Source organism: Anneissia japonica, unplaced genomic scaffold (assembly GCF_011630105.1).
Source record: "Anneissia japonica isolate Jap-2015-1 unplaced genomic scaffold, ASM1163010v1 scaffold324_len738069_cov173, whole genome shotgun sequence".
Classification (NCBI taxonomy): domain Eukaryota; kingdom Metazoa; phylum Echinodermata; class Crinoidea; order Comatulida; family Comatulidae; genus Anneissia; species Anneissia japonica.
In genome coordinates, this window is record NW_022692196.1 from 253,228 (window position 1) to 275,495 (window position 22,268).

Below are 22,268 nucleotides of genomic sequence, written 5' to 3' on the forward strand. Positions count from 1 at the left end.
ACCAAATTTGACTTAAAGCTAGTTTTCTTTGCCAATGCCAGTCAAGAGGAACATCACATTATGACCATATATAGTCACATTTTGACTATATATAGTCACATGTTGACCATATATAGTCACATGTTGAATATATATATTCACATGTTGACCATATATAGTCACATGTTGACCATATAGTCACATTATGACTATATATGGGCATACAACATTTTTTTTTTCAAAAGAGAATTTGATAGTCATGACAGCTTTAGAGCAGACGATAGGCTCCAGTGAAACCTGTATGTTAACAGACTTCATAATTTAAATATGTACTCAAAGCGATTTAATATTCAAATGTTTATTTACTAACAGCATTTAAATTTCTACCAGGAAATTCTAGTGAAACAAGTATCTTTATTGCGAGATATGTATTGATTTTAAATTCTTATAAAAATTGTTTAAAAATTAACAAATATACTACTGTATATAAATCCCTGTTGATTGATTGGTTGATTAATTAAAAAGAGTATGAATTCCAGTACCGTAAAACCTCAAGTAAAAGCCAATGGGCTTGTTTTTCAAGATAGCATTTTCCAGATTATACACTGTACATGAATTTCAAAGAAACAAAGTAAAATTAAAAACGCGCTTAGTTTTTACAGTAGTTTAGGGCAAAGAATAGAGGCGTGTACCAAGACGCGCATTGAAAACGTTCTACGAACCAAATTCAGTGTGAATCTGCCTTTAATGCCGGTTAATACACACTATGATACAGATTAATGTTACAGTTGCCTTATTTTATTGTTTTATAGTAGTACATGCAATTCCCAAAATTTACAGCATTCATTTTGAAAAGCAGCTTTCCTCCCTTTTTGTAATTGGAAAAAAAGCCCATCTCGAAAAGTAGCCTATCAGAAGTTCGCAAAAAAAAAAAAAAAATAAGCCCAGGGCTTCAATTTAAGGTTTTATGGTACTGATACTTACTTTAGTCGTCCAAGTTTATCCAGCCAGAATAACAACTTACAAACTTGATATGTTTTTTTTTTTAGTTAGGCAAGACTTTTTTAAACTAGTAACTTGTTTCACGAACTTATGTTTTTTAAAGATTGTCAGAGGAGGGCAAAAAAAAAAGAAAATTAAAAATTTTGTTTTCTTATTTAGTAAATAGTTTTGCCAAAAATATCCAGATGGAGGAGAATATAAAAACAAATTTTATTGGTGAATGCAAACACTGTAGTAATGGGATGGTTAAATGCTTTAAATTTATATAATTAGGAATATAAATAATTAATTTTTATGTTTTGCGATTTCAAGGCAGCTACGGACAAAACTACTTTTTTAATTAAAAATCGTCTTTTTTTTGGTTCGCTAAACAATTTATAATAAAAGTCTTGCCTTAAACAGGTAATAATATGATGATAAAAAAAAAAATTTATCATGGTTTTATTTAAATTGTGTACACTACTGTATAATTAATTGATTTAATCATGGTACTATTATTTTATTTTAGTATCTGATTAATATTTTAAGCCTTTATTTTATTATCATAATATTATTAATTATATTAAGCGCTCACTTATGGAATATACAATGCATTGTTACCCTGGAAGAAGGCATTTCCTATAATAAAAGTAACATGAAATTAGATGCTCCATTCCAAAGTTATTTTAAAACAACGGAAAGATAGTTCCTTTAAAGAAGAGTGTATTGGTTGAATTTTGAAGCATTGGTTTTTAATGTTAAAATAAGTTTAAAAGTCTAGAGAATAGAGTATTAGCAGAAATACTGAATAGAAAGTGACTACTTTATTCTTGAGTTATTTATGCATATGCATCATCCCTTATGCATATGTATTATTGATTTAAACATGTTTTTTTTTCCCATTTGTTGTTGGATTTCTAGGAGACATAATGTACATATTATTTGGCTTGTGTAACAAAAAAAAATTTAGTACCAGAAGATAAAGGATTTATGGTAGGAAATGGACAATTGATATTTATTTAAATTGTAGGCAGTGGCCATAAATTCTTAATTCTAATTGAATGTAATACTGCCCTAGTCAAATGAATACATAGAGTAAAAGCCAATCAGAATTAAGAATTTGTTTAGGACTGGTGTAACTGTAGCCACTGCCTAAATTCTAATGTATCTGATCAAGGAAGATAAGGCTATGGGCCTAAGTGTCTTGTGCTTTTGTTGCCAGGCTAACTTCTTCCAAAACACAGTATTCTGCAAGGCTTCATACACATGCTGCTATTAAGTCATAAAAAATTATTAAAAAATAGAGTAATACCGTTCTTAGACTTAAATACTGAAATAAAATATATGTGATAAAAATCCATACAACTCAAAGCATTTATCATTTAATAATTAGAATATGATATGTACATTGTTCAAAAATTGTGGTTAAAAAATACACTGGAAATTATAAGCAATTATATAAATGAACTAAATGAGTTACATATATATATATAAAATATGTCACTTGGTATTTCCTTTAAAGGATATGAAAATGTTTTTAATATTATATTTATACATTTTATTTTTTTTTATTGTATTGTTTTATTGCTTTTTAGAATCAGAAAACTTGCCTCATCTTCTAATTATTACTTGTGATAAGTAAGCAGTGATCATAAAAAAATATATATTCTGTTAGTCATGTCACCATTCTTAAGGTGCCAATTATGGTACATTTATTTGTCACATAAAATGTAGTAAAATTTCTGTTCTGTTTTGCGTAGACAATTCCATTACCATATATGGTTAATTGAATTCTTAATCATTTTGTACGGCTATGATTACTATGCCCAACATTATAAAGACGGCTAAAACACAACTATGCATTGCTTCGTAGAGGAGCTTGGGGGAGAAGACACTCCATATAAACAGATGGTAACGTTGTGATGCAACTACAATTGTGTATACAGCCTGTGGAAATGCTTTTTTTTAGTTAGGCAAGACTTTTTTTAAACTAGTAACTTGTTTCACGAACTTATGTTTTTTAAAGGTTGTCAGAGGAGGGCAAAAAAAAAGAAAATTAAAAATTTTGTTTTCTTATTTAGTAAATAGTTTTGCCAAAAATATCCAGATGGAGGAGAATATAAAAACAAATTTTATTGGTGAATGCAAACACTGTAGTAATGGGATGGTTAAATGCTTTAAATTTACATAATTAGGAATATAAATAATTAATTTTTATGTTTTGCGATTTCAAGGCAGCTACGGACAAAACTACTTTTTTAATTAAAAATCATCTTTTTTTTGGTTCGCTAAACAATTTATAATAAAAGTCTTGCCTTAAACAGGTAATAATATGATGATAAAAAAAAAATTTATCATGGTTTTATTTAAATTGTGTACACTACTGTATAATTAATTGATTTAATCATGGTACTATTATTTTATTTTAGTATCTGATTAATATTTTAAGCCTTTATTTTATTATCATAATATTATTAATTATAATAAGCGCTCACTTATGGAATATACAATGCATTGTTACCCTGGAAGAAGGCATTTCCTATAATAAAAGTAACATGAAATTAGATGCTCCATTCCAAAGTTATTTTAAAACAACGGAAAGATAGTTCCTTTAAAGAAGAGTGTATATGGTTGAATTTTGAAGCATTGGTTTTTAATGTTAAAATAAGTTTAAAAGTCTAGAGAATAGAGTATTAGCAGAAATACTGAATAGAAAGTGACTACTTTATTCTTGAGTTATTTATGCATATGCATCATCCCTTATGCATATGTATTATTGATTTAAACATGGTTTTTTTTCCCATTTGTTGTTGGATTTCTAGGAGACATAATGTACATATTATTTGGCTTGTGTAACAAAAAAAAAATTTAGTAAAAGAAGATAAAGGATTTATGGTAGGAAAAGGACAATTGATATTTATTTAAATTGTAGGCAGTGGCCATAAATTCTTAATTCTAATTGGATGTAATATTGCCCTAGTCAAATGAATACATAGAGTAAAAGCCAATCAGAATTAAGAATTTGTTTAGGACTGGTGTAACTGTAGCCACTGCCTAAATTCGAATGTATCTGAACAAGGAAGATAAGGCTATGGGCCTAAGTGTCTTGTTGTGCTGTTGTTGCCAGGCTAACTTCTTCCAAAACACAGTATTCTGCAAGGCTTCATACACATGCTGCTATTAAGTCATAAAAAATTATTAAAAAATAGAGTAATACCGTTCTTAGACTTAAATACTGAAATAAAATATATGTGATAAAAATCCATACAACTCAAAGCATTTATCATTTAATAATTAGAATATGATATGTACATTGTTCAAAAATTGTGGTTAAAAAATACACTGGAAATTATAAGCAATTATATAAATGAACTAAATGAGTTACATATATATATATATAAAATATGTCACTTGGTATTTCCTTTAAAGGATATGAAAATGTTTTTAATATTATATTTATACATTTTATTTTTTTTTAGTGTATTGTTTTATTGCTTTTTAGAATCAGAAAACTTGCCTCATCTTCTAATTATTACTTGTGATAAGTAAGCAGTGATCATAAAATATATTCTGTTAGTCATGTCACCATTCTTAAGGTGCCAATTATGGTACATTTATTTGTCACATAAAATGTAGTAAAATTTCTGTTCTGTTTTGCGTAGACAATTCCATTACCATATATGGTTAATTGAATTCTTAATCATTTTGTACGGCTATGATTATTTACACCATCATCATATATTATCCGCTAGTAGAATTTGGTTTTATAATTGTATTCCATAGTTTTGTTCATATTTCCAAAATTATATAGTTAAGATACATTCTGTTGTTTACATTACAAAATGTAAAAATATGTTTATTTTAATCTTTGTACATTATGAACATAATAAAGAAATAATTTCAAGATTAACAACAAATCTACGTTTGGTATTTTTATTTTTGCAATATTAAGAAAAAGTTAACGCAACGTACATTAGAGTAACATTTAGCGCTATGCATCCCTAAGTCAAAAAGTCTATATTTGGACATAAATTACTTCTTTAGCTTTATATGAAATTGCCATCGTCAATGACACTGTTACCATTAAAGGTCATCGACCTTTCCAGAATGTCAAGAATACTGACGTGTCCCACAAAAGCATGTGCGTACCACTGATCTCTACTAATACTATAATAGCTGGATTGCTCATAGTGAGGCCACTGACGCATCATTTTAGACAAGTTTCTTTTGGCATTTGTTTAAATTATTGTTATTATCATCTATCTACTTGATGTGACTTTTGAAAACCGCATAAACTGTTGTGTCTAGTTAGATGGTTTGAAAAAAATTCCTATGTTAAATTTATATTTGTTATTGAAAAGTATTGCAGGAATCGTTATTTTTAACAACTACAACTTTTCTAAACTGGTACGTCACTTAGGCCCTCCAACATGGCGTCGGAGGCCTCACGTTTTTCTGTACCAGGATTGGCCGACGAGCAATCCAGCTATTATAGCATAGCTCTGTGGTGCGTACGTATGCTTTCACACTGTCGTTTTGTGGGACCTTAGCACGAGGTGTTGCGAAACAGTTTCTTTGGTGATGGATTAAGAATTTCTAAATAGGAGTGGGCACAAGTAGGGACTTTCATGGATTAAGATCACCTCAAACATACCATGGTTAGGGCTGAGGATACAAAAGTTTATAGCCAGAAGTGACAGTCTCTTGACCTTTTACGCAATTTTCTTTCTTTTCCAATACTTCAGGGGGGGGGAGGGGTTAAAGTCAGAGTTACCATGGAAAATTGATAAAATAATTTAAAGACTAACTTTTAATTAATGTCATATCAAGTCTTGTTTCAAGCTGAAAACATACCTAATCTCTTTTAGAAATTCTAATATTAATTGGTCTTGTGTAATGACCTATTACATAAAAGGCTATGCCCAACATTATAAAGACGGCTAAAACACAACTATGCATTGCTTCGTAGAGGAGCTTGGGGGAGAAGACACTCCATATAAACAGATGGTAACGTTGTGATGCAACTACAATTGTGTATACAGCCAGTGGAAATGCCCGGAACAGCATAAGAGACAGGAAGGCTTGAGGTACTGCCACCTGATGCCTGGAGGAAGGAAAGAAAATTTGCACTGGATTATTTTGGTGTAATTATCAAAATAATTAAAAAAAAATAAATAAATAAAATAAAGTAATAAAATATGATTTCTGTTACAAACCACTTATTTCAGTGGGAGAATTCTGATGATAACTGAAATTACAAAGAAAACAAATCAATGGTTTTCTTAGAACCATATTTTTTTACACATGGAGTACCAGAATTTGATTTGAATTATTTTAGTAATATGTTAAGTCACCATGCAAACCTTTAAATATTGTTATGATTATTATAATGATGATAGAGATGACAAATGTGAGGTTTTACTACAAAATGAGTCTCATTGTTGGAAAATCAAAAAATTAGTTTATATTATATTTTGGTAGATCACATTATAAGCTTTAATTTGATCTTTGAATGGCTTCCCTAGGATAAATAGATCCAGAGATGTTAGTATTTAAAGTGTAGGTGTATGAGAACCAGGTTTTGAGAAAATCGGCCTCAAAGATAAACTAACCTGTACAAATAATAGTACTTGAATTACAGAATATGCGCAGAGAACACTGTTTTATTAAGAAAATCCACTTAAAAAGTACACAATCATAAAATGTATCAAAAATATTAAAATCAAAATTTTGTAAAAATGTTGCCTTTGACCTATTTTGGTGAATATCTCAATGATTTCACCAACAAGGCGTCTCATTTTGTGGTGAGACCTCACAAATCATTTATCATGTGTGTATAGTTTAGTGTTGAGGTGTTGGTACCGGAAATAGGATGATGACATCTATAATTAATATAGATATTGATAAAATGAAGATGATGATGGTGATGATGATCATGATGAAAAGGATGATGAAGATAATGATTAAAACTGAAAAACACAAATACACTAATCCATGATAAAATACATACAATCCACTTACTTGTTGAGAGAACTCTTCATGATGCTGCCAATAAGAATGATCATCCACGACACAGGACCAAAGTTGGTTGACACCAGCAAAAGCACCCCAACAAAGGCTGGATCATGCGAGTCTAGCCCAACATATCCAGACGACAAATCAATTGATGCAATACTATTTGAATTTCCCTGAAATAAAATAAATGAAGATTGCTCCAATGATATTTTGCTTTAGGAGTGGTTAAGACACCAGGCTAATTATCTGGAGGTTCTGCATTTGACCCGAATCACTTGCCAGATTTTTTTCGCAAGCGTTTGGGAACACATTGAGCATTCAGTACTATAACATGTCTGGTAGGCCAAACATTGATTCGTGAAGAATGTTCATGCAAAGGTTTAGGTAGGGTTTAATTTATGGTTTTTATTTTTTTTCCCGATGCGATACATTTAAGTCCAAACAAATAACTTGTTGGTGCAAATTTTCCAAATGGAAATTGGTTAACAAATTTACTATTAAAACTTATTAAAAAATTTATTAGCATTTAATAAATTCATTATAAAACATTACTACAGTATATTTAAACAATAAGGTTTATTTGTTGAGTATTTGCTAAAATCAGCGAGTAGTCATAATTTGACTGTAGTCTGCTAAAACAACAGCAATTTGCAGTGTATATATGGAAGTTGATGATATCACACTTAACAGACATTGAGACATGGCAAAAACTAAAAATTGGGCGCAGCTATAAATGATTGGCATACTCAATTATGGATGAATACTTACTTGATTGTAAAATGCAGCTTGGCCCATCCAGAAACAAACTAGACTCAAACTCCAGGCTTTCAGTGGGTGTTTTGTTAAAGTGATTATTAATTTTTGTTGTATAAACACTGTCATGGCAACAACAGGTGTATTATGTGGCCGTAGCAACAGCGCAGCCAATAAAATGAAGCTTTCATAGAAAACATTAATTAATCTAATTTCAACAGATTTTTTATTAGTTTTAAGTTTTTGAAAAGTAGTAAAAATATTTGGTATAAAAAACTGTATTATTGCACATGATAACTTGAGCACCAAAAGTCCAAAAACAATTCTTGCTTCTACAATTCCCCTGAAATAAAAAATTTAAAAAAATGTATAAAAAATTAGTATAATCAATAACGTATATTGGATAGAAGTTCTTTAGTAATGGGCTTATACCAAGAGAACAGATTCTAAAATAAAAACAATGGCGTGGCAGGTCTAAAATCAAAACAAATCTAACCTACAGGTTGGGTTCGGAGATGTTCAAAATAAGAAGGAAAAACCCAAAGTTTGGCCTAGATTCTTAATTTATTTTATACCTCATAATTTGCTTATACCTAGTTTATTATACAGTCAAGGCGCATTTTTCCCCTGACCATTGGATACAGAATCAATTATACACAACGTGCAACCTCCTTTGCCCCCCTGTGGAGTATTCCTGGTTACGCGTGTAATCATTACTTCTAATTTCATTCCGAATCATTCACTTCCTACCAGGTGTCAATTTATACTCCTGGGTTAAGAGAGGCAAATGCAGATAAAGTGTCTTGTCCAAGGACACAAGCAGTGTGACGAGCATCAGTCTTCAACCCCCGACCTTCCGACTGAAAGTCACACGCCTTACATGCTGCGTTCTACAAAATATATATTTATATTTTTGAGATTGGATCCAGATGAATTTCTTTCAATATATTTATATTCCCGCATCCTTCTGGCGACAGTGGGTTTCTTGCTTATGCGTCTCCCAGGCAGTGATGCCAAATGAATAAATTAATAAATTAATTATTGTTAGCCAGAGTAAAGCAAATTTGAATATGTATCAAACAATCAATAATAATAGAATAATATCTAATTGAAAACCTACTTATACGAAGATGGTACTGAGACTGGCAAAAGTACATTCCCCACTGCATGTCGATAAAGGTATATAAAGACTACAGTTAAAAGGTTCATGGGAGAAAACTGAAGGGATGACAGCATGATATAAATTGCCACCAGAGACATCAAGTGCGCTGAAGACAGTGTGGTGACATTCTCAGGTCTGAGGAAGGAAAAAAATGCACATGTCAATAGTTCTTTAGTATTATTAGCTCCGTCAGAGGTCATGTTTTCACCGCTGTCTGTCTGCCTGTTAGCAATACTACACAAAAACTAATGAATGGATCATCATAAAATTTAGGGGAATGGTACATAATATTCAAAGAAAGAAAGAAATGATTAAATTTTGTGAGGAAATGGCCAATGGACAAGATCAAGGACAAGAAAATTCAATTTTTTACCCCGAGCATTAATCAAAATAATTGAATGGCCTGCCTGCTTTTTGTTCGGTAATCAGGCAAAGGTAGAAAATAATGAATGGAAACAATTTTAAAAAACCTAATTTTTTTTTTACCTTACAAGCCAGTCACCAATGTCAGGTAAATCAGCCCATTTTATTCCTGTCTGGTTCCAAGACCTTAGCAGACGACATATCATTAGGATCAAGACAATCGATTTGTAGTCTTCTGATTTCCGATCCACAATGCTCTGAGCCATCAGTTTAGCACAGATTCCAACCAGCAGTGTCATAGTCAAGAGGTACCAAGTTTGGTGCTCCTCCTCTACAAAACTGCTGGACATGAGACTAATGGTATGGGCATCACTACCTAGTAAGAGAAATATTTCCAGAGTAGATAGGGATCTCATCTGAAAATATTGATGAAATGAAAAAAAAAAAAAATTAAAATAGGCAGTGGGTCACAAATGTGCAAAAGTCACTAACTTTCAATGAGACACAAGATAGATAAAAATTATTTACTGACGTTTAACTAAAATCCATAATTTGATTACCAGCCAATGTAAAAGTATACAGAAGAACATGGAACCTATCTGGGCTGTCAGTATATTTTATTGTAGAAAATGACCAATATGATAATTTTTCAGTTTTTTTCACTAAGTCGAGACTTTTTCATACCTTGTTTTGCGAATTTATTTTTTTAAAATATATATATATAATATATATATATATATTATATTTTAATATATATTTTTTTTCATATTTAGTTTGCCAAAAACATCCAGACAGAAGAGAAAATATAAATAAAATGTTATTATTGAATGTAAACAGTGCAGTAATTGGATGGTTAAATGCTTTAAATTTATATAGGTAAATAGGAAGAAATATACATATCTTATTTTTGGAGATTTAAAGGCAGTGGTCAGGGGTAATAAAAATAAAGAAAAACTTTTATCTTTTTAATGAAATTTCCAGTTTTTTGTGGCAGCTAATTGGCCAAAAATAAAATTTTATTTTTATTTAAAAATCATCAATATTGGCGATGGGTTCGTGAAATGAGGTATAAAAAAGTCTCGCCTATAAATCATACAAAGAAATCAGGCATAAAACTTAAGTTAAGATACATGATATAATCCATCATGATGAATAAAAAATTCTCTAGAGAATAAATTCTATATTGTTAATGCAGCTTAATACTTACAAAAGATAAAATGTGATTTTTGACGATATTTCGAGAAATAAATACAGATATTTGAAAAAATACTGCGACTGCTACAGATATAACAAAAACAGCCGAATTAAAAATGGCTGTCAGTGATCTTCCACACATCAGGGGACTTGTATCAGATCCACTGGAGGTACAAACAGTCACATGGACAGTCAGGGTAGCTAAGCAACAGCAACCAAAGTAGAACATCTTTGAGATTTGGGTATCTATGGGTATTTGGCCACCAGAGGTGTAGAAAAGCGCAACCATAATAATAAATATAACCTGCAAGATTGATATAAGATACATGTTTAATTTCTAATTTGAATAAATTTGTTAAAAGTCATTTTCAAAACCATACTTAACAAAGGCAACTGATGATGTACCTAAGCTGAGTTTCTGAAGAATAGATGAATGTCCAGCTTATCCAAGTTTACATTCAGTGACCCTTATAAATAAATGACATAATGTGGTGCTTTATCTCATTAAGACTGCTTTGGAAAGTGGAGATTTTTAGTCAAAAGAAAAAAAATCCTGGTGCGGTAAAGATAGAAGAATAACCCCTAAAATCGCGGCATCATTATGCTGAATTGCTTACGGGCGTGGTCCGCGACTGCTGTAGCAACCGTAGAGAGGCGCTTAGCTCACATCATTCCACAATTAAAGGGGTTAGAATGAACCACAGCATCGGAGTAACCGGCTACTCTTCTGAAATATGCAAAGGGTTTTTTAAAGTGCACACATTTTTAAGTCATTATCCGAGAAGACTTGTTTCCATCAACTGAACCCTGGACAAAGAGTGGCTCAAACCTGCGCTGATGTTAAGGCTGTAGTCAGCTGTGCTCCAGCCTTACTGCTCGGCCACCCGAGATTCGCGACATTATATAAAGCCAATATGACCCTGGATTGGAAGCCAAGCACCAGGCTACAGCTCAAGTACATAATACTTCCATATATTCAGCCAACATGATATGCTCAAAAGAATTTGTCATTACTTACTTCAAAGCAGAGAACAATCCCACAAATCATTGCATGGATGTCGTATCTGGTAATATTTGCAGAGACTTTCAATTGCATCAACTTCAAAATACTGAGATACTTGTCAATAACCTTGTTACCGACTTCATGTGAAGCAATTGATGAGGGCGTAGTTGAGTATTCATGGAGCCAGGCCGCATGCATCTGCAATGCATGTTGATACTGGTAGGTAACATCCTCTTTTCATGTCAACAAAAAAATAAATAGAATTACTGAATTAGTCCGTATATGAGATTAAATTACTTTCTTCTGGAAGCCGGGTACCTACTGCTCCCCAGCGGGTTGTCAGCTGACGCGATTCTAAGGACAAGGCAACGCTACGACGTTCACGCAAGACACAGACAATCAGCAGATGGCGTCGTGTCATCAAGCACTCCCAGGGAGCGGAGTTAGATTTGTTGTATGACGGTCGGTCGTCCAACACAGCGAGTGCCCGGCCTTAGCCGAATGAAAGGCTTTTTCATCAAATCCTACACAAATTATAAACATATAGTTTTATAAATAATTTGCATTTTGTAAATATTCAAAAGCTTCATATTCTTACCAAACTCAGCTGGATTAAAATTCTGTTTCATCAGGTTCATCAATTGATTGCTATTAAGCTGCAGCGCCCTCAACCTCTGTCTCATTGGAAGCAGATTCAAGACTTCTGGAATAACGATTCCCAAACTATTCTGTGGAATTGGAAGACCGAGAACGACAGCCAGTGAGGGCGCCATGTCAATCTGCTGAACCTCATCATAGGGAAAGAGAGAACCTGCAAAAATTATTGAATGTATTCAGTATTATACACACATACTTTTCAAGTTTTTCAATAGCTGCAACTTTTCAATGCTGAACACTTTTTAGAAATTATGCAAGCTAAATTTACACTATGGACACGATAACGACACGACAACGAGTTTGTATTCTTCAACACTGCGCGCATCTGTATCGTGTTGTTGTCATGTCGTAATTGTGTCTAGTATGAATGTAGCTTTATGTAAAAAATAGGCTCCTGATAAGGGCATGAGTATGCTAGAGTATACTACAGAAACTAGGTCAAAATTACTCTAAACAAGGTGCTATCAGCCTACCACAGCATAAACTGAAATGAACCACCACGTCATATATTTACGCAATCAAGTATATTAAAAAAAAGTAAGAGACTGTTTCAAAACTCAACAGGGAGATTATTTCCTTGGCAGCAGTTACGCTAACAGGGAGAACACCATTCTTATATTTTTAAAAAGTTTCATCTAAATTTAGTAACAATTTAAAACCAAACGAGAAAGACAGGAAAGGGCGCTAGTGGTGGTCCAGGAGGGCAAAGGACACCCCCCCTCCTTACTTTGAAACCCATCAAGCTTGTCGGGGAAAATTCGAATCTCCAGCGCCGAAGGTACAATTCAAACATGCCCTACTAAACTCTCAAATTTTAGGGATTAAAATACGTTTAGTGCGAGCAGTGCTATCGTATGTGCCAGGTGTTGTATACTATTACAATCACATGGGTGGTGGTGCCAGTGCTTCCCCGACAGATGGTGGTACCACCGAAAGGGGACTAGTACCTCCGACAGGGGGACCCCTAACTTGCATGGTTTTACTAGCGGGATTAGCCAGGCAGGAAAATTGTCAAAATAATAACCGTAACCAGCAAATGTGTTTCAAAACATTGCTCGCGTAACGTACGCTCGCTCACGGCGTAAGTAATTGAATGCTGATTGGTCAATGCAAGACCCCTCCCGCAACGATTACAGCCTGGCTTAAAAAAGTTAAACACGGTGGCACACAGCCCGGCTTGAGATAAGCCACCTGGTTCAGACTGGCAGGTGGATAAACCCGGTGAGTTGAGCTGGGTTTATCCACATAGTCTGAACTAGGCCAAAAATGTTTTTCAATGATATCTTAACTGTGGCCAAAGAAACAATAAAACGTAAGTACCTTTAATGTCCTTAAACTTAGAACTCAACAGAATGAGGGGAGTAAGGGTCTCACTGGGTGACGCCCCACCGTGGCTACCAGCTTCACTCATCCCATGGTCTCCACACAACACCAGTAAAGATGGAAGCTCACTATAAGCGTCCTGTTGTTCTATAGAGGTGTATATCTTGGTCAGTACTGCATCCATTTCTTCAAGTTTTGGCGTCACAAGAGGACTTGATGGGCCTCCTATGTGTCCAATGTGATCTAGGCCTAGGTAATGCAAAATCAACACATCCCAGTCACTTCTTGCAAGTGTGGGCTCCAGATGCCGAGTAACATTATTGTCTACCTAAAATGTGATTAACAAAGTCAATTTTTATGACAAGAGTATTGATGCACAACAGCTGTATGCAGTGCCACAAACTGCTCATTGTGTACAGAGAGAAAATCTTCTGTAGCTTTTTCAAGGTCTTTTTTTGGGCATATGGACAATTCAATAGGACAATGTATTAAACCCCTCCCTGGAGTTTAGAAAAATTGTGGGTCTTTTTGCAAATCAATCAAACTGGATAAAAAAAACTGCCAAAACATATCATTGTTGGAAGTTCCTCTGCTTCAAATCTTAAGGCCACTACATGGCCAAATTAAGGATCCTATGGGACTGTCAAATTTAAAGTGGTTTCAAATATGGGCCTAGTCACTCTGAAAATAGTTGAGAACCTGGGGCTAGCTTAAACATCTTTTCCACAACTAAAAGACGGTGCACTATATATAGGCCTATATATATTTGCAAGGATAGCAGGATGGTGGAAGAGTATTTTTTGGCATACGTGTTGTTTTGTACTTTGTTCAGTGGAAAGACTTTAAGACATTTTGAAAAAGGGACTTACCTCTGTGTAGTCGGACACAAAGAATGATGTTGTACCATCAGACTCTTTAAAGCTGTCTGGAAATAACCTGAGCCAAGTGTCATCCCCAAAGAAATGCATTTTCTTTCCAGCAGCTTCGAGTTGATATATTATGTTGTCTTCCAACATAGCTTTTGAGTCTACGTTTAAGATAACATCTACAAAACCTGGAATAGTTCCTGAAGTTAGAGCCTAAAGTATAATTATAAAAATTAGTTAGTATGTGATACGTAACCAATGGTTATTATGGAGGGGGGGGGGGCAATGAGATGTGTAGACTCCTTAACTACTATATATTGGGATAAAAAAACATGTTTTTGTGAAGCTTAAATTCCAGTGCCAAACAATAATATCTATCAAATACAACCTCAAATAAACAAAGGCGCTGGAGTAGGGGTAGACATAAAAAATGGGGGGGGGGGATCGGTGTTGGGCCATAAGAAACACGGTGTTTTGCCGCACTAATATTGCTTTTACTTAAAATTTTGTGGACAGCAAAAAATCACTGTCAGGCTGCATGTGGCCGTGGTCCGAACTTTGCCCACCTGTGTGCTAGAGCTTCAAGGAAGATTTTTTCCTCTTGTACCCCCTCTTCCGCAAAACTCTCACTCCACTTACAAATTCACGCCCTCCCAACACCCTCTCTTAATAGGCTGGATCGGCCACTACATACCTTTGAAAATATTGTTTGACTGGGAGATATGGGCAAATATTAAAAGTTACTTAAAACAGTAACTCACTTTAACTCTTGGCATTGTAACTGTTGGAGGTTGTGCTTTTGCAATGAAACTTAAAGACTGTCCTCTGTCAATTAAACCTCTTACAAATGGCATCCTCCTTTTCTCTCCGAGTACAAAATCCCATCTTAATGCATCAATAAGTACTAGGACAAGTCGTCCAAACACAGGCTTGCTTAGCTCAATGGTGGAGTTTGTGCCTCTAACAGCATCTGGGCCACTAATACTAGGCTCTGGGGGTGCGTCATGATGCGATGCATGCCCTGCCACTACTTGCTTGATTGGTAGGAATCCTCTGATGAATATGGACACACCCAGAACTTGAAGAGAGACACAAAATACGATGGCGATTGTAGTCCACAGTAAATGCATGATTATTCAGGATTTCTTCATTCTCTTTCTGTTGATGCATTTAGAAATCTGAAATTTTATATAAAAGGTCAAAGGTATTGATTGAGAAAGAAAAACAGATTTAGTGACATTAAGAAACCATGGACATATTAGGTCCATGAAGAAACATTTTTAAAATAGTGCCAAAAAAAAAAAAAAAAAAAAATACACTGACTAAAAAATGTACGAGAAACAGACTTTGTATTCCAGTATTCAGGTCTCCATATTTAAAGACTCTCTCCAATCAAAGACCACTTTCTGGTCCCAAATTAACAAATGTCATTTTTTTTATTATTCTAATTAGAGACCAAAGCTACTTTAAAACAATGGAAACCTTGGTCCCAAAAGTGGTCTTTAATTGGAGGGAGACCTGTACTTGTATTTATAGACAAAATTGTACGCAAAGTTTGCACGGAAATCAGCTCATATTTTCAAATCTGTGGACAGAGTTTGCCAAAACTTTGTAACATGGGAAATATTTCCTAGTCTCACCTGGGCCCGCAAACCAATTCAGCTGCAATGTATGGAACGCAGTTAGATTGTATGTTTTCTGATAATTTCATTCATTGTAGTAGTAAAACATTTAAATGTGTGAATTTATTTAATTTATCAAATATTGTGGGTAAGGTAAACAACATGGGTATTTTACTCGTCAATTCAAATAGGGTGACCTAAACTGGGCATAAAATAAAAATGCAAGAAACAAGCTTAATTCTAAATTCAACAAACTTTGAAACATTTTCACTGTCCTTATTAGGAAAATTTGGACAAACTAGCATGATAGCCTGCCTGTGTGTGTGAGAGTAAACTAAAAATGAGTAGCCTAGGAGACTGCCCTACTACAACTAGCCTGGACTTGGTCTAGCCCAGGTCTAAATTCCAGTTGAACTAGGTTTAACTCGGTTGAACTGGTAATTTTCCGTCACGGAAATTGGACACTTCCAACTGGTAGGCCTAATCTTTCCTGGTAATTCATCTTTCCTAGCTTACAAGCACAACACGTAACGGTTTTTTTTTTTTTTTCTGGGTTTTTGTTGGGTGTTGCATAGTAACATACAATATATAGGCCTATTTAGGCCAGGCAGGCTCTATAAACAGTGTAAGTAGCTGTAGGCCGCCTAGGAGGCCTATGCCCTACTCTAGGCTAGGCCTACCTAGGACCTAGCCCTCACTGACTGACTGAGGCCTAGGCCCTAGACTAGGCTAGTAGGCTAGGGCCGGGTGGGCCTACTAGCTAGAAAGAAGGCCTAGAAAATAGATAGAAGAAGTAAGTAGCTAGCCTAGCTAGTGTAGCCAGCAGTAGGCCTAGACCTATTTCACATTCATACACACAATCAAGAGAAATCAAATGATTAAACAATGTTATAATCCCTGTACAAGCAGAAAAATCGGGACACACTGTGAACTTTTCATGGAGTAAACTCACTGCGACTAAAATTTACCATGGGCGCAGACATCTTGAAAAAGTATTCCAACAAGAGAGGGCGCAGTCTCTATTCCAAAATGTACGGTCTGCGCCCAAGTAAGGGAGGCCAATTTACATTATAATTTGGGGAAACTTGGACAATACAGTTTCTTAAAACTTTATTCTCAGTTCCCATCATCCACGTTGTAAGTATGTTTTGCAATAGAATTAAAAAATTGGCCCAAAGTCATGTTCTTAATGTATAAATTATTAAAAATTAAATGTATCTTTCGTTTTGTACCTTCCTGAAATGATATTTCCAAAAAGATTTAAAGCCATTAATATTAATTCTATTTTTAGGTTTTGATAGGTTTCTTCTCTTGATCGGACCTATTGCAATCCAATAAAAGGTGTATAACAGTTTCTTTAGCATTTCTTTACAAAGCTTACAATTATAACCAATATTTTTCCGACAACCATGATTGTTTTTTTTTAAGAAGTTGCAGCGGCTTCAATTTTTAGGCTGCCTTTTTCTAATAATTCTATGATCAAAAAGATACAGTTCGAGTTCAGGTTTGTCTTTATACGTTGTAAAATGTATCAATGATGATGTAGTTTCTGCTCTCTTTTTGTTTTGATCTTTAGATGGGCGTCATTTATGATAATAATTTTAGGCTATCCAATTTTTGTTTTGGCCAGTTCAACTACTCTCAAAATGAAAGGAAGTTTCTCAGCCATACAGAGTGCCCATTTTCTTTCTGGACACCTTCCTGCAAAATATCTGGACCCACATGATAATCTGATAACCTAATGATAGACATACGTAAATGTTAAACTCTTAGTTGATAAATTTTGGGTAAAGTAAATCAAAAAGAAGGAATTAGCGGAAAAAGTTCATTGCATTATGAAGTATTGAAGTCATGATTATTATAGAATAGTCTTTTTTGATTATGAAGTATTATAGCGCCATCTGTGTTTTTTTTTTTTTTTTTTTTTTTTTTTTTTTTTTTTTTTTTTTTTTATTGAATAAGATCCAGAGGTGCGATATTACTCTTGGACGATGCAGACTTTCACATTGAAAAATAAATTTCAGTATTTATTGAAAGAAAATGATCGTATTGATTAATCAGAAAGACAAATCAGACATGAAGTTGTTTTAAACTTGATTAATAACATCAATAATGAAATTAATGTTTGTCAAGTGCGTCCGTCTAGTACGGACACTCACTTTTGCGATTTCTCTGCTGCTGCATGGAATCAGTGAACCGCAAAGCATGCATTGATGCCAAGTTTATTTTGAACTGTGTTGCAGTGTTGAAGTTATTCACGTTGTTATATTTTAACTCATATAGTGAGAAATACACGAATCTATTGGGATAATATTAACTATCGGTAGGTCTATATGCTTTATAAATATAACATTTTTTTTTCTCGATTTGAGCTAGGCTAGGCCTGTAGGTGGCAGAGACAAACTTCACAGATGATGCCGACGCTGTTTATGTGTTGATGCGTACCTGCTGAGCCGATCTCGTGTGGGCTTACTCACTTACCACCACCACCACGGGACGGCGAGCTGACTACAGTAGACCTTAAGCCTCGGCGTAAGCGTAGGCCTAGCTAGGGAGGGGGAAGCTAGGCCTAAACATATGCATAGCTAGGCTTAAGCCTACCATTGTAGATCTAGCCTAGGGCCTTAACCAGATCCAAATACTCAGTGCTCAGCACCACATCCCCATCATCATGCGGGACGGTCACCTTTATCTTTAAAATTTAAAGTGATTTTGCCTTTTGCATGAAACACGCATTTTACAGATACGCATGCGTGATCATTAATTTGTCAGGCATAGCACAAGTCAAGGATTTGCGATAAAAAAGTTATCATGAATTCAGGTTAAAATGTATTTAAAATAAGAAGAAATTGGTTTTTATTAAAAATATAAAAACGGTCATGCAGTAGCTTGAGTCATTAAAGATTTGTTATTGAATTCGAGAATCATTTCTCTTTCCCAACCAAAACAACCCAGCCAACCACCCACTTATAGAGTACCACAGTCGTGTCTTCACAACGGCAGGTGTCACTCTCTGTTGTCAACAGACGTTGGTTACCGTTCGTTACGCCTGAACGACTTCATAGGCTTTCTGGAATAGCTGCATTTTAAAATCTAAAATTTTACCATCAAAACTAAAAACACAAAAGCTTGCATTATATTAGTTATCGAACACACATTTAATCATCAATAATGGTCATGCAGTAGCTTGAGTCATTAGAGAGCTTTTGTTATCTCGTTTGAGAATTATTTCTCCGAGAACATTTCTCTTTCCCAACCAAAACGACCCAGCCAACCACGCACTTATAGAATCTATTAGTCACATGCAGTCTTGTACAACCAACCGTTGATTATGTGACCGGAACCCGGGCCCCACCGGGATTCCGCCCCTGGTGCTTCCCCCCTCCCATCCAACTGATGTAGTGTCACATTTCAAATCTCTCAGGTTGGTAACTATGGATCCCATCACCCAGGCCAGGACAGGTAGTATAATGTTTATAATCAAATAGATAGGCCAGACTGGAGAGCCTTCTTTTTGTATGTAGTAGGATGTATATGTAGTATAAGATTATAGTATTGTAAAATCATGCATGCCATTTGTAGAGGTAGAGGTACCACACTGTTAAGTATTTTATTTGTGCAGAGCTACTGTACATTGAAAACCAACATAAATTTGCACCGAAAATCACTAGAAAAGAACAGGTACTGTACAATGATCGATTGATTGAGACATGGACCGAGGCTTAATTTTCTACAAAAATCCTGCATGGATATCAGCCGATATTTTTTTAATGTGTGGAAGAATGTTATTTTACAGGAATTGTCCTGCAGGGCATATTGTACTGTTAGTTTAGGTACAGTAGTAGGTATGCACACATTTTTGATCTACTTTTTTCATTAATAATAGCTTTACTGTAATTAGGCCTGAGCCTATGTTATTTATAGTTTTTTTTTTTAATCTTTGCTATCCTTTTGCGTGGTTTGCACAGCACATCCAGAAAAGTGTGATGTCATACTTATAAAATGTGAGTTTAGAGTTTAGACTGGTATATATATTACTTAAATTGTCATTTTTAAAACAAATTAATATATTAAGGCTGTATAAGATATAAAAATCACCTTCCCATAAGGAAAAATTAGTAATTTTTACTGACCTTTACTGACAGTTTTGATCATCTCCGGAGGGACTGATTGTTAAGAAAAATGTGCACTGTTAATAGAGTAACCTCAGTTTATTACTAGGTTTGATAAAAATGTTTTCATATCATACATAAATATTATCATCAACTGTACCCACAGGTTATATATTTTGGATTATTAAGGAAAGTGTATCATTATTGTATTTAAGGGGCGGCTGACTGTTTTTTCACAGTTGACTAAATCTCTTTACGTGTCCCTGAACTTAATGCATGGAAGTTTGTACTACTACAGTTTTTGTTTACATCATGGCCAATTTATAAATTGATTTATTGTAATATACAATGTATTGTGAAATGGTCACTGATGCCATGATGCCAGTTACGGTTCAGTGCAGTACTATTTTAGAGTATTGTATTAAAATGTGAACTACACAAAATAATTAATTAATAATTATATTATTTATCAATAAACATTATATTTGTTATTTAGAATGCATTTTTTAAAGTGCTATATTATTATTAGTTACATTGAAAATTATTATAATTTTAATAATAATGTTAATGTATCTTTGCAGATTTTAGACTTAGAGGGAACAAAATGTAACAAGTTCTACTGATACTGATTTATTTATTCTTTATATTGTACAGTAGTCACTTTCAGTACTGTTGCACTGATTTTTAAAGTGGAGGCCTACTGTAGGTCTACTGTTTAAACATGTAACAGAAATATATACAATAATATATAATTCAATGACCACATGATGGATAGCTGGAGTACAGTAAGGTCCAATAAAAAATATTATTAGTTTATCACCCTGTCATGAGCTGGAAAAGGGAGGGGGAGGGGGACTTTTTATTATTTTTTATTTTTATATTTTAGCACCCTGGGGTTGTTTGTTGTTGCATTGATATTCTAAGTAAAACATGATGGAGATAATACAAACAACATCCACTAACTATTTACTAAAAAAAATATAAAATATAATAAAAAAAAAAAGATAATATTTTAATAATTTTCAAAAAACCCATTTTTTCCCCAAATATATTTTCCTTTTCAATACCATAGAAGACATGTGCGCGAGGGTGTTAAACTAATAATTTTTTTAGTGGGCCTAATAAGTTCCATCAGAGAACAACAAAAATACTCAGCTATTTAAACTCAGCTAGACATGTGCTGGAATTTATAATGTCCCCTTCAAACCAGCTGTCTGTACAGTCCTGTATATTTCTGCCAACACAAGGATCACTGGTTGTATGCAGTACGTTATAAATTAAGAACAAAATAAAGAACATTTTAAACTCAAAAATAAAATTGGCAAAAAAATATTAAACACTGAGCCTTGGGCTAAATTGTACTGGTTCTTATAAAAAAAAGTGTATTATTATCATTATTATTAATTACATTGAAAATTATAATGATTTGATATTAATAATAATAGTATCAACTGCCATTGCAAGTTTTAGAGAAAAAAATGTAACAATTTCTACCATTGACCAACCATCGAATGGACAACCCAGTGTATCGTGTCAGTGTGCTTGCGAGTCAAGTAGAAGCTCTATAATTTGCATTGTTGATGTACTTTTTTTTTAATAAGCAATGTACTATATTTTTTATGAGTACTGAGACTGAAATTGATTAAAAAATAAGACCAGAATTAAGAACAAGTTGAGGCTGAGGTAAAATATCACAGATTTTATTTAAAACACTAGAAAAACCGACAAATCATAGGCCTATAGTGTTTATGTTTGAAGGGGTTATATTATTTATACTCTATAATCTATTGTACAGAATATACTGCTATTCAGTAGGCCTAAACATTTTTTATCTAAAATTTTTAAAATGAATTCACAAAACAAGTCTGAAAATGGCAAAAAATAAGAACACTGAGCCTTGGCAAAATTTCACTGGTTACAAAAAACAAAGTATACAGTAGGCACTAGGTATCAGTCAAGTATACCCCAAAATTTTTTATTTTATAATGATACTACTGTACGGATATTTTATTTAAATATTTATTAAATACTGTGTAAATACACAATCTTGCTACAGCAGTGAGTTGCCTAAAAAGTGTATCACTGTAATAAATGAGTATTTTTTCTTTGAACTACCGGTAAACATTGAATTAAAATTGATCACAATTTGTTATATAAATAAAATACATTTGATACAATTAATTTTTTTCTGGTATGATTTGACAGTTTGAGCCTTTTTTGATAGGAAAAGAATACAGA

The 22,268-nt window shown here is 33.7% G+C and overlaps 2 protein-coding genes across 4 annotated transcripts in view; one reads left to right on the plus strand and one right to left on the minus strand.

The window, feature by feature from the left end:
- Nucleotides 1–4,542: 4,542 nt before the first annotated feature.
- Nucleotides 4,543–16,985, minus strand: LOC117100197 (GPI ethanolamine phosphate transferase 2-like). Its single transcript, XM_033239790.1, has 12 exons — nucleotides 16,871–16,985; nucleotides 15,058–15,474; nucleotides 14,300–14,509; nucleotides 13,428–13,758; nucleotides 12,049–12,261; nucleotides 11,466–11,683; nucleotides 10,461–10,751; nucleotides 9,377–9,669; nucleotides 8,849–9,025; nucleotides 7,744–8,071; nucleotides 6,982–7,148; nucleotides 4,543–6,064 (listed from the first exon to the last, which is right to left on the minus strand). Exons 2-12 carry the CDS (start codon nucleotides 15,424–15,426, stop codon nucleotides 5,815–5,817), a joined length of 2,847 nt encoding a protein of 948 aa, XP_033095681.1. The 5' UTR covers nucleotides 15,427–15,474; nucleotides 16,871–16,985; the 3' UTR covers nucleotides 4,543–5,814.
- A 1,129-nt stretch (nucleotides 16,986–18,114) lies between these two features.
- LOC117100178 (protein O-linked-mannose beta-1,2-N-acetylglucosaminyltransferase 1-like) overlaps nucleotides 18,115–22,268 on the plus strand; it is a 122,835-nt gene continuing 118,681 nt past the window's right edge. For all 3 annotated transcript variants that reach the window (XR_004444097.1, XM_033239762.1, XM_033239765.1), the window contains exon 1: nucleotides 18,115–18,241. The gene's annotated coding sequence lies outside the window, so the exon portion shown is untranslated. The remainder of the gene's footprint in view (nucleotides 18,242–22,268) is intronic.